Genomic DNA, 13,179 nt, shown 5'->3' with positions numbered 1-13,179 from the left:
CTCCACTGTGACATGATAAAACCCAGCTCCAGTGGTTAGTTCAGAAGCTAAAAGAAGAGAAAGTGGTGCACAGCAGTTCCCCTCCAGCTCCATTCCACTGTCTTGTAGCAGAGCAGGTAAAAACAAAACCACTTCAAAGTAAAACACTTTCTTTGATGGGTGAACTGTTTTGCATTTCTGGTAGTTTGAGGCACTTTACAAGTACATTAGCAAAGAACTTGGAATGTGTCTGATGCTGTGTGAGACCTTGTGGTTGTCATATCCACTGTGAGCTGTTGTCTAATAAGGACCAAATGCTGGCTTGGTGCAGTGTCAGAGCCTTGGCTGGGTTCATTGTGAGTGAGGGCGTGCTGGTCCCTGCACAGTGGACAGGCAGCAGAGCAATTCCACCTCTCCTGGGCTGGGGCAGGGCCTGGATGTCTGTGCCTGAGCTGTCAGGCTGTGTTCCTGTGCTCATGGCTGCACTCCCAGGGGCAGGTACTTAGAGGAAGGTCTGGGTGTGTTGCACCTTTGCTTAGTGCAGGCTATTCCTTTTGGGTGTATGTAGGGGGATAGAATATAAGAAAGATAGTGTAGAAAGTAATCTTACCCCTAAGGAGTTGCAGCTGGGCCAGTTATCAAAGATTAGGAGCAGGCCTGGCTTTAACAGGCCACAGCTGTGACCAATGAGAAGAAGATGCTATAAAAGAGTGGGGTGGCTGGGTGAGAAGGGAGCCGGAGTTGCTTTGTGAAGAAGAAAGAGTCAGTGCTCTGAGGAGATGTCCATGAGAAACTCCAAGAAGGTATGGAACCTTTGTGATGGGAGACAGCAGTATGGAACCCCTGCCATAAGATGACAACAGGTGTGGGGCTCAGGCAGGGTGGTGGTGTGCCCTTCGTGGCAGTGTGTGCTGTGTGTATTGATCAGTGATCCTGCCAGGGTTCCTGCGCTGCAAACTGACAGAAAGTGCACCTGGAGGAGTTTGTGTGCCCAGGCCTAGTAAGCTGTGATGTATTTAAATCAAACACAGGAGGATGATTCATTGGGAAAGATGATGTGCAGCAGCTGGAGTGCACCCAAGCCCTGGTAGGTGACAGTGTCTTGTTGTGTTGTTGCAGCCTTACTTCCATGTGCAGAGCCGGAGCAATACGGACGGACGATCCCTGCATCGTTCTGAAGGTGAGCTGTGTCCTGCTTCAACCACCTTTTAAATACAGAATAATTCTTTTTGAGCTAACCATGACAGATCCTCAAACAGTTCTCTGTTCAAAAGGTTTTCTCATGTAGGTTTATCCTGGTTTTATTTTCTCATATAAAAGGTAGCACAAAATCTGTTACACCAAAGATTGCAAAGCACCAAGTTCTCCTGAGGTTTTTTTTTTTAAATTAAAACAAAATAGCCTCCTGATTTCCTTTATTTCCCCAAGTAATGATAGATAAAAAATCTACATGTTGGCTGAGACAAAGGCCTGCCCCTCCTGTCTTTTTGTGCAAGAAAGTGCAATGTACTGTTCATTCCAGTGTGCATATTGGCATCTGTTCTGCACTGGCACCTGGTACTGCACAGCTGAGGAAGCCAAGCTGCATCATTCTCCCTCACCCTCTTCCTTAGCTTTGGTCCAAATTGACACTCCAATTCTCTGTCCTCCTTTCTCCCTACAACCCCTGAAAACTGGGGCAACAGTTCTGTTCTCCCAACCCCTCTCTCCTGCAAACCTCTTTCTTCTTTGGAAATGCCTTCCCTTCATGAATCCCCCATGTTGGGCTGTGCCCTGGTCAGGACGTGTATGTTCCAGAGCTGCTCTGCCCTGGGACAGGGAGCAGGGCCTGCTGCCAATGGCAGGTCACTGTTGGGAGCTGGACCCTGCCCTGTGGAGCTGCACATGTTCCACGTGGGCCCTGTTCAAAACCACCATCCTTTGAAACCTTTGCAAAGGGATGTGCTTGGGCCAGCTCACAGCAAAAGCAGCATTTTTTCCTTGTGGAAGCTATTTCAGCACAAATCCATGTTTGAGGCTGTGGAATTAAGTGTTGTAGTACTTGAGAGTAGACAAAAAAAAAGTGAGGGGAGAAGGAAGGCACAGAACCTTTGCCTTGTTCAAAGCATCCCAGTGATTCCTCCTCCAGAAGCTCATACTTGCAAGATAACAGTGTCCCTGTGCTTAATCCAGCCCCAAATCCTTCAACATCTGCTGAGCTGAAGTGATGGCCCCTTTAGCATTCAGGAATTATTGACCCTTTGCTATCAAAATTTCTGCATTTGGGGACCAGTCAAGAATGTGTATTTCCAAAATGGTTTTAATTTACTTTCATTGCTCAGTTTGGGTAGTGGGTTGGCCTGCAACATGGGAAAAAATAAAATCCCTTGAGAAGGGCAGGGAAGGCTGATAAATAATGGATTTGATGGGAAGGGAAATGATTTCTCTGGAATCCTAATAATGAAACTGTCCAGATAACCCAGATACATCCCAGCCATACCATGAAAATTAGATATTCCATCTTAACAGTCCATTTCCAGACTTTTATCTGCTGGCCAGGTGTGCATTGTGGCTTTCCACCTTACACCCCTACACAGCCCCCTACAGTGCATTAATTGCACTGTACTGACCTGTAGGTCCAATGGAACAGTTAAAATGTGTCTGTCAGAATTCTTGCCTCTGTTTTTGAGCAGATGGAATTGCTTATTGTTGAAAAACATGAGATCTGTGTTTCTTGGTGCATGCAGCCAGTGACTTAACAATGCCCAACCCTTGAGTTCCAAGAAATAGCTAATTTCATTTCAGGCCATTTGACCTTGGAAAGAATTAAGAAATACATTGTCTTTGTGATTTAGACATGGAATTCTTTATTTCTTTTCTTTCTCACTCCACATGGATGTAATTTTTGAGAGCCTGTGTACAATCTTCCCTGCTGCCTCAAGGCCAGGTCTGCAGAAGGGAGTGCTTTGGCTCACTGGATTAGCTGCAAGATTCACCACCTCAGTGACAGTCTTTGAGGTGGCATCTAGCTTTCTAAAATATGCAGGCAAGTCCTGTTTCCTGTGCAATGGAGATCGGGTATTTATCTATTGAATTTGAACAGTCAATGGGTAGATGTTATTTCAGGTCCCCACAACATACCTCTGAGCCACATTTACCAGAGTTATTCTGTTGAACTTGGTGGCATTGCACAAGCACAAACCTTGGTGTTATTCCTTGTCCATTTTCATATTTGGAAGGCTTGAGGGAGCAGAGTCCCAGCTCTTGGAGAATTGGCCTGTCCAGAGTTAAGTACTTTTCCTTGGGCTTCTGGTAAAGAAAGACTTGATTGGTTTTTCTGTTTCAGTAGAGAAGGTGGAGCAAAACTGTTGTGTGGGTGTAACCAAGGTAGAGGGGATGTCAGGGAAGGCAGAATGGACCTGGATTCCAGGTTAGCTTTTCTGGTTGATCAAATATGCTGCTTGCTGAGGAGTATTCCTCCCTTACCCTCTGCTCCAGGCAGCCAGTGTGTGGGAAAGGAACCCTGAGATTATTTCTGACTGCATTGTCCTTAGTTAATCCTGGATCATAGAAGGGCAGGGGGGGTCAAGTGCTTGAGGGCAGCTTGGGTACTTTTGGTTCTGGTATGTAGCAAGAACAGGCCTGTGAAAATATCAACTTCTGAGGGGATTTATAAAAATTTTTACAAGGCTTTGTCAAACTTTGTTTATGTTTACTTCCAAACATTGCATGATTTTGGCTGAGAGGTTGTGTGAAAGTAGGACATTGTACACTCAGCAATGCCTGAACAATTCTTCTGTGTGTGGAGTCTCTGAACCTACTGAAATGTGTGTGTGAAAGTTCTTATCTAAAGAACACTGCAGAGCATTGCTGTAGGACAGTTGTTTCATTTCTTTGGAGTTTCTTTATCAATGCAGCTACACTAGAAACTCCTTTTATTTCATCTCTGCAGACTCTGCCATGCTTGGTTCGAATGTGCAGTAAGGACAGACTGCTGGAGGAGAGGGTGGAGGGGGCAGAGACTCTGGCCTACCTGATAGAGACAGACGTGGAGCTGCAGAGGATGGCCAGCATCACCGACCACCTCATCGTCATGCTGGCCGACTACTTCAAGTACCCCAGCTCCGTCAGCGCCATCACCGACATCAAGAGGGTGAGCTCCCTGACCTGCTCTTGGCCTTGAGGAAAGGGCAAAACCAAAAAGAAACCAGCTCAGGATGGGCCTTTTTAAACCTGGTTAAACCTGGTGTGGTAGGGCCCCCAGTCTGGTACCACATAGCATTGATTTCATGATCCATAAAGACACTTTATTGTTAGAAATCTACAGTTCTTATGTCACTGTTAGGCTGGATGTGACATACACACATGATCAGGGTCTAAGAAGAAAAAGTTTTTTATTCTGCATGTTCTCCAGCTTATATACTCTTAAAGAAGCGTGATCTTAAGTCATTAACTACATCACAATAACTTATTATATTCATTGGTGCAAAGCAATTAATGTCAATATAATTGGCAAAAGTTTGACAGAAATTTCATAAGGCACGTAGACACATCTACTTATGCATGTAGTCTAGCTTACAAAAATGTTCATGTATCTTTTCTAATCTGTTTCTGTGCTGACAGCCTTGTCTTCTTCCTTGCTATAGATACACTCAAAAATCATCAATTGGTATTTCTTCTATTAACTCAGCTTTGCTTGCAAGCCAGCTCTCAAGCCCCTCCATATTCTTATAAGACCTAAGACTTGGATTGGTCTCAAAGTGAAAACTCCTCACACACTATTGGTGGTTATCAACCAATATAACACACTCTAGAGAACCATGTCTATAAACAATGGTTACAGAAAGAGAGATAATAATTGTTTGAATTCTTTTCCTCTAAGTTCCCTACAGCTTCTCAAGATTTTTCTAAAAAAGTCTGTGCCCGCCCTCTGTGGCCTGAGAGCTGCTGCCACAACCTGGTGCCTGAGGTCCTCAATTGAAAGGTGACCAGAGGTGCAGCAGGACTTGATTTTTGATGTTGGTACTCTCCAAGGCTCAGTCACTGCTCTTTGGAGACTTCATTAACCACACAAAAGTGTGCGTATCTGGTCTTCCCATCCTCCCAAGTTTAAACATCTTGCCTTCAGGAACCAGCACATGTCAGCTTCATAAGAGATGAATAGTCCATGTGAAGAGAGATTTGTTTTCAATTCTTAGGTCAGATCTGTGGAAAATCTGAAATTCAGAGGTGGTTCTGTTGTGTTTAAGCACAAAAGCATGTGGATGTCGTGCACTGTTTCATATTAGGAGTTATCTGCACTTGCAAGACGTTGGATAAACAGAGACCAGATGTACCTTGGAGTCTTGCTGAAACTGATTATTAGAAAGAGCCCAAAAAATACATTACAGAGCTTTGCTTTTTTTCTAAAACTGGCCCAAGGGGCAGGGTAATTTCTGTGACCCTGATAGAATGGGGTTAATTCTGCATAGAGAGCCTCTTGAATGCTCTGTAAAAATGCAAATGAAACATTAAAAAAAATTAGTTACAGTATAAAAAACTGAGCAAAAAGAAGTTTAGCAGCTTATTGAGGAGTAATGGATGTTGGCTGTAGCATCAAAAATATGATCAGGTTCCAAAAGTGAGTGGGGCAATTCTAAATATTATGACAGTGCTCTGAGTGTGCAGTAACTCTGTAGAGGCAGCCAGCTGGGAATCCAGGGTACTGACTTTGAACAGAGTGCTTGGAACTGCACCCTGTAAGGTAAAACTACGTGAGGAGTGAGTGAGGAATCTGCCAAACAGAGAACTTGTCTGCTTAAAATATTTATAACATAATATTAAAATATTTATAAAATAATATTTTAATACTTCTGCTCCAATATAGCTGCACTGGAGAGAATTACTCATAGAGCTTTATTTTTGACATTTCTTTTATTTCAGCACTTTTCTACTTTATACTGTCATTTTCCTGGCATTTTGTGTAGACTTTGAAGATTGCATTGTTTGGTAGAACATTTTGGAACTGAGTTTTGAGGATAGTCAGTCACAGAATTATTCTCAGCGGAGAACATGAGGAGATCTGAGAGCCCAAATTTGCTGTTCCAAGCAAGGTCAATCTCAAACACCACTATTTTATGATGCCTTTAGTGCTCCCATTAATTATCATAAAATAGTAGAATATGCTGAGCTGGAAGAGACGCCAGGGATCATCGAGTCCAGCTGCTGGCCCTGCACAGACACCCCAACAGTCCCACCCTGGGCACCCCTGAGAGCATTGTCCAAACTCTCCTGGAGCTCTGGCAGCCCTGGGGCTGTGCCCATTCCCTGGGGAGGCTGTTCAGTGCCCCAGCACCCTCTGGGGGAAAAACCTTTTCCTGGTATCCAACCTCACCCTCCTTAACATGGCATGAGATTTAGAGACCAACTTTGGCTCCTGGTTTTGCTTCAGTTCTCTTGATAAGACTTGTCTTGATTCTCTCTCAGTATTTTCACTCCTTCTGGCTAGTTCCTGTAAGTCTCTGTTGAGAGATAAGAATAACTTTTACCTGAATATGGTCTTGATAGAGTCCTAACCTTGTTTTGGCCTCAAATTGAAGACAAAGTTGTCCTCTCTATTACTGAGTAGAGAAATGAGCCATAGTCTTAATTCTGGTTATTGCATGATGAGCTCAGGGGGCAGCTCCTTGTGCTTCTGGCTGCCTCTGGGGTGGCAGACCAAGACAGTGGGTAAGCAGCAGTGTAGAACAAAGCAGAATATGACACTGCAGCTGCTCTGGGGGCTGAGCCTGTGCTGTGTTCCCAGCTGGACCATGACCTGAAGCACGCTCATGAGCTGCGCCAGGCTGCCTTCAAGCTCTACGCCTCGCTGGGGGCCAACGACGAGGACATCCGCAAAAAGGTGAGCCCAGGGAGCCTGCTGGGGTCTGCTCAGCCACAGGGAAAGCAGCAATTCCCACCCTCCCAGGGGCCTCCCCGTTATGATGCTAATACGTTGAAATGAGGCCTCTCTCCTCCATTAATAGGAATTTTCATATTTTGTGGAATTGGAGGAAAAATTAATGTCCTGCTATCAGAGTATAACAAAAGTTTAGTTGTGTGAGCATCTTCACAGTGATGAACTAGACTTGCGCAAGGAGTTTTCCTTCAGCATTTTTGGTACTTGGCTACTCATAAGGAATATTGTTGTGGCATATGAGAAATTTCTGAAACTTGTGTTCTGAGACAGACAATACACCTCTGTTCTCATTTATTCCATTATATGACAAATGTTTAAAAAACCTCTGGAAAGTCTGCTCATAAACAAAGTCAGAATTTGTTTCCTGATTCTCAAGTGACCAAGGCCTTGCACTGTCATAACAAAGCAGTTGGTGATTCAAAGATTACAGCAAAGAGATTGGTTGCTTGGGTCACTCACATAGTTAAAAATTAATGTGTGGAAAGTGGGGGGAACTTAATAAATGAATAATTAGAAGGAGCATTTTTTAAAATTAATCATGGATTTGCAGTGTCATATAGCAAGTGCAGAAGACAGGAATGTTTTCTGAGTTTGTTTGCTGGTTAAAAGGGAAGGGCAGAAGGAAGAGGCAGGTAAACAGAGGGTGAAAAGATAACATCAGGAGGATTTATCAGTGGGGAACCATTCAAATCTCCAGAATTCAACACCATAAACTCCTGTTTTGTTGCTTTTGTTAATAGTGAAGGTTCTCCTTTTACACAGCTTTTAATAAGCAGTGGCTGTGTACATGCCAAAGTTGATTTATTATGCAAAATCCATCATTCATCTGGGTATTAACTGCCTTTTGTACTGGTCTTAAGTGTTTGTGCTGGCCTTGTCTAAGTATGGCAGGTGAGCTACTAGATGTTTTTTATCTAGAGCTCACAGCTCTACAACCTATCTCTGATCTGTAGATTTTATATGTTGTGTGCACTCACACATGCTCACTTTTGTTTTAATATGACATTAAGGGTAATTTATGTGTTTATATAAAGAGATGGATACTTATATATAAAAATCACCCTCTTGTTGCTTGATTAAAAGCCATAGTGGAACATCAGATTTTTTATTTCCTAATTGTCTGTAGATACACAAAATTTCCACTTAATCTGGCAAGAGAGTGTGGCATGCTGGTTTTAGCTGCAGTTTTTATATGTAACACTGAAGATGCTGCAGCCAAACCCCAGTAAGCCATGGATGCTGTGAGCTGTGCACTGACCTGAGTTCTTTGGTGCAGATCATTGAGACTGAGAACATGATGGACCGCATCGTTAACGGCCTGTCCGAGTCCAGCATCAAGGTGCGCTTGGCTGCAGTCAGGTGAGCCTGTCCTTGTCCCTGCAGAGCCTGGGCTGCACTGGGAGAACTCCTGTCACTGCCTGAGAACCACTCTGATCTCACTTCTGCTCTTGGGAGCCCTCCTGGGGGAGAGGGGCAGTAATCCTGGGCAGGTGCAGGGTTTTCTCCTGGCTGTTCCCAGGTTTCTCCTTGCCTCCCTCCCAGCTCAGGAATCTTTGTGGGGCAGCAGGGTGTGTACAGCAGTGCCCATGGGGGTGTGCATGTCTCACAGGGAGGATTTCTCTTCCATTCCAGATGTTTGCACAGTTTGTCCCGTTCTGTCCAGCAGCTCAGGACAAGTTTTCAGGATCATGCTGTATGGAAGCCTTTAATGAAGGTAAGTGAGGAGCAGTCGGGTCTCAGTGCCTGGAGTGTTCTGGTCCATTCAAGGAACACAGGGTGTCTGTTCAGTTGGCATGCTTTGCTGTAGAATGATGATACAAATTACCTAGAAATCAAAATCCTGGGGCCTTCTCCTAAGAGAGTCATAAGTCAACAAAAAGCAACAGCAGCAAGCGTGCTTGATTTTGGTTGGTTTTTTGTTTCCTTTTTTTCATTATTGTTTTTGGGCGATTTTTTGTCATCAGTGAGGGAAACTCAATTATTCTCAATGGTCACACAGGACACTACAAGCACTACATGTCCCTTAATGTCAGACTCAGGCTGGATGGCACGGTTCAGACTTGGTCTGTGAGCTCTGTAAGAGAATTTACATCTGTGTTTTCTCCTGTGATTCTCTACCTCTTACATCTCATTGCAGATTCTATAGTTGAAATCAAAGAGCTCAGAAAGACCTTTAAAAAGACACATTGTCATATAGAGTAATTTTCCACAAGATTGAGATTCAAGTGTGTAAGATATATGTCATCTCTCAGCCTGTAATGTCACTATCATAAACACACATAATAAACCAGTTTCTCAGTTTCAACATCTTGGAGACCTTGAAAATGCAGAACAGACTGCTTGCATACCTGAAGGCTTGGGCAGTATTGACACCCATAGGAATCTCCTGAAGTCACCTTGACTTGTCTGTTCAGAAGTGAAATGACTGGAGCACAGAAGATGTTGTTGGCAGTAGGGAACAAGTGAGGAACATGTTTGGTTCAGGAGTTGGTGTTTTGGTGCTGCTGGAGATCCAGGCAGACATAAGGGACCAAAATTTGACTCAGGCTGTGCTCCTCTGAGAGGATGCTCCTTAGAGAATTTGCTGTGTTGTGCTTAGCACGAGGTACAAAGGGGTTGAAGAGGCTCCTGGAGCTTCCTCTGCATATGTGTCCTTTGCAGAGCAGGGCTTGTCCCCACTGATTTCTACTAAATTGGACTGAAAGCTCTCAAGTGTGATTTCTGTGAAATAATGAATTGCTCCAACTTGTCCTGTGATGTGTATCAGACTGGGTTTGCATTGCTAGCATGGAAGCACCTCCTGAAGTCTGGAATATCCAGCTACAGCATAATTCCAGGTATTCCATTTTAGTGATCTCTTCATTATCCTGCTAACAGAATTCCTCTCTCTCCCTTCTGCCTGCAGGTTTTACAGAATGCTCCAAATGAAATTCTTGTAGTAGCATCTTCCACGCTATGCAATCTTCTTCTGGAATTCTCTCCAAGCAAGGAGGTGAGTACTTGGCCAGCAGCAGGGAGAGGGGATGGACTGAAGTGAGATTACACCATGGTTCAGTTAGCATAAAGGCATGTTAATTGGTAGTCATTGCTTGTGACATGTTATGGAGCTGTGATGTTACAGAGCTGTGCAACTGATGGCTTGAGAACAAAAAAAAATCATCTGCTTACAGTGCTGTGACAGTTAATTTGGTCTCTAAAGAAAAGAAGCAGACATGAAGTTTTGTCATTTCCTTTTTACTTTTAAAACATTGCTATCTAAAAAGATCATAAACAAGAAGAAACCACACTGATAATTTGCAATGTGATCCATTGTCTTAGAGAATTACTGCTACTGTAATGCTGAAAATGCTGGCTTTGCTGAGTCTTGTGTTTTTATTGTTCTCTGATGAGCAGTACAGGATATCTGGTTCTGCAGAGTCTGTGTTTCATACAGATCAGACACACAAATCAACACTCCACAGCAGTGCAACAATTCCCCAAGTCTAAAATAGTTCTTAATTACAGAAAATATTTTCAAGATTGTGCTGTGTGTGGGATCCTGCAGGGCTCTATGGATTACCAAATTATCAGTTGGTCTTGGTGGCTTCAGTCATATCTGTGAGACAGCAAATTAACTGAAATAATGCCAAGCACAGTTCACTGGCCATGAGGTCACCCATGGGGCTTTTTTTAGCAGACTGCAGGTCAAGTGTTTGTGGGGTGTGAGCAGCAGTGTGAGGTGATGTATATACAAATGTGTGTGCATCCATGTCTCCACAAACACAGACATAGGAGAAAGCCGCTGCCTTGATCTGACTTTTTTTCATAACACCTACTTTGAAATGGTCATGGATATGGGGTGTGGTATGGCCAGTTCATGTGGGCACTGGACATGTTGTAAGCTCAAGAATAAAATACAAGGAGTATATTTTTAGTATTTTCATACATGCAGTTAGTCTAAGTAGTGTTGTAAAGATCTGTTTTTCCCTCCTTCTTTCAGCCTATTTTAGAATCAGGAGCCATAGAACTTCTATGTAGTTTAACCCAGAGTGAAAATCTTGCCTTGCGAGTGAACGGCATTTGGGCTTTAATGGTGAGTAGGACACCCAGTGAAATAGCACTTGTGACTGTGTACCTTAAAAAGCTTGGGAACGTATCTTGTAGAACTTGTCAGTTGTTATTAACAGTGACATAATTGAAATCTGCCTTGTTGTTCCGCCAAACTGCAGAAGAAAAACAGCATCAGCCTGGAGCACTTCACCCATTAATCCATAAAGTAAAGCAAATTCTTCAGTTCTAGTACTAATTTTGTTGCCAAGATCATTCAAGGAAGCGGTACTGTCAGTAGTAGCATGCCAGGGGGAAAATAAAAGCAGGTAATAACCAGGTCAGGTGTAAGACAATGTGAAAATTGAATTCACTGTGTAGCAGTTACTCATAAATTACAGCCTTTTTGCAAGATTAATTTAGGAAGGATATATTCTTGTAGGGAATAGTCTACTAAAAGAATGAAAGCCCAGGTAAAAAAATCCATTAAAAGGTGTGTCTGTTTCAGAACATGGCATTTCAAGCAGAACAGAAGATCAAGTCAGACATCCTGCGGGGTCTGAGCACAGAGCAGTTGTTTCAGTTGCTTTCTGATTCCGATGTAAATGTTCTGATGAAAACCTTGGGACTGCTCAGGAATCTTCTCTCCACTCGCCCAGTAAGTAGAGCTGCACACAGACCTTCTGAAAGCTGATCAAACAAGCAGCCAATCCAGTGCTTCTGTGCAGGACATTTTCCTGTTTTAACACCACTTGGATTTATTTGAATATCTGTAAGCAAATGTGCAAATCAGTGTGAGAAGGTATTTGAACGAATCCTCTGCATCCATGGAAACACTGTAATGCTAGACATTTTCATTTAATGCTCAATTCCATTGCATTTAGCTCTTTGCAACATTATTTTCATAGCAGTTTCTCTGTGAAACTTGTCCAAAACAACACTGAGGGTTGCACCATTGAGTCAGTGTACAGGAAGGTCCAGATCTCAAAGATACCTGTCTTTCTTCTTCCTTGGCACTTGAAATGCATCTTTTCTTACCATCTACATAGGTAGTACTGGCTTTGTGAATTTGGTGTAAGACTGTGCACTCACAAAATGCAGACGTTCATTTTACACCCTGAAATAAAGTGGTTAGAAAATTTAAGTCCAGGAGTTGTTTTTGATAAGGAGAAAGAGATAGTCATGGAGGAAAAGAAAGGTGTAATCCCCTGTGAAGAACAGAGGGAAAATATGCAGCAAGAATTTGGCAAGCCAACATTTTTGAGGGGAAACCCCATGAGGCCTCTCTGTGCATTTATCACATACTGTGTTTCTACCAGAAAAAGGTCAATGTAAAAAATCTTTTGATATTCTCACTCATTGAGTCTCAATAACTTTTATAGAAAATTAGCTCTGTCTTAATGTGACAGAGCTTAATAGCCTGTCATTCATTGAATTCACCCTGAGAACTGTCACTGTCATTTAAGGTGTTCTCCATCTGGAGCTATGTGCCAGCTTCACTGCTTCCTATGGCAGGTTTTAGAGCCAGAACCAGCCATTTTCAGCCTTTACCCAAAATTCACTCCAGAATAACTCATCCAGCAGCTTTCCAATGAAATCCCATTATTAGCAAATTTAATAAGTTCTACAATAATCCCTGGGGTCTTAAAAGAATTGTAGTGTGCTGTGTGCTGGTCATCTCTGGTTCTGTTTGCTGCCACTCCTGAGGTGTTTGGCATCAACTAATCCAGTAGATCTTGTTTAATCTTTTCTCTGTTATTCTAGTGTAGGTGTTCATAGTCTGTCATCAGGTGACTTTTGAGCTGTGACCCTGTGAACTTAGGGCAGTTTCTCAGACAATAACCAATGCATCTGGCTTATTTCTCTGCCCTGTAAGGCTTTGGAAATGTGGTTGTTGGATCTGGGCACAGTGTCCCTGCAAGAGTAGCAAATACCAGAGAAGAAACATCAGTTTTCTCACTCCTCTCTGATATTACCCCTGGTTATCAGAAGGGAAGTGGTTGTTTCCAACTGCAGATCACACATTTAGAGCATGGGTCAGCAGGGTTCAGGCCTCAGCCTGGCAGCTGGGACAGCAGTGTCACCTCTCCAGGTGACAGGGAAGGCATCACCAAGGCTCATGTGATGCTCTCTCAGACAAAAGCAGGCTCTACATGAAGAAGAATTTTCTGAAGTGTTTATGCTGTGATTAATTCTTGGTTTGGGAGCAGTGCTCTGTGTGCAGTGTTGCTACTCCTCACTTGGAGTGATTCAAGCAG

The 13,179-nt window shown here is 43.2% G+C and overlaps 1 protein-coding gene across 7 annotated transcripts in view; it reads left to right on the top strand.

The window, feature by feature from the left end:
* The window catches only part of ARMC8 (armadillo repeat containing 8), a 60,980-nt gene that overhangs the window by 42,176 nt on the left and 5,625 nt on the right, over window positions 1-13,179 (top strand). For all 7 annotated transcript variants that reach the window (XM_058812624.1, XM_058812626.1, XM_058812627.1 and 4 more), the window contains 8 exons: window positions 1,099-1,159; window positions 3,911-4,111; window positions 6,743-6,838; window positions 8,172-8,254; window positions 8,528-8,609; window positions 9,801-9,887; window positions 10,875-10,967; window positions 11,430-11,579. In XM_058812624.1, coding sequence (XP_058668607.1) covers window positions 1,099-1,159; window positions 3,911-4,111; window positions 6,743-6,838; window positions 8,172-8,254; window positions 8,528-8,609; window positions 9,801-9,887; window positions 10,875-10,967; window positions 11,430-11,579 — 853 coding nt within the window. The remainder of the gene's footprint in view (window positions 1-1,098; window positions 1,160-3,910; window positions 4,112-6,742; window positions 6,839-8,171; window positions 8,255-8,527; window positions 8,610-9,800; window positions 9,888-10,874; window positions 10,968-11,429; window positions 11,580-13,179) is intronic.

The sequence above is a fragment of the Ammospiza caudacuta genome, chromosome 11 (genome assembly GCF_027887145.1).
Source record: "Ammospiza caudacuta isolate bAmmCau1 chromosome 11, bAmmCau1.pri, whole genome shotgun sequence".
Classification (NCBI taxonomy): Eukaryota; Metazoa; Chordata; class Aves; order Passeriformes; family Passerellidae; genus Ammospiza; species Ammospiza caudacuta.
Note: the sequence above shows the minus strand (reverse complement) of the source record. Positions and strands in the feature narration are given on the sequence as shown.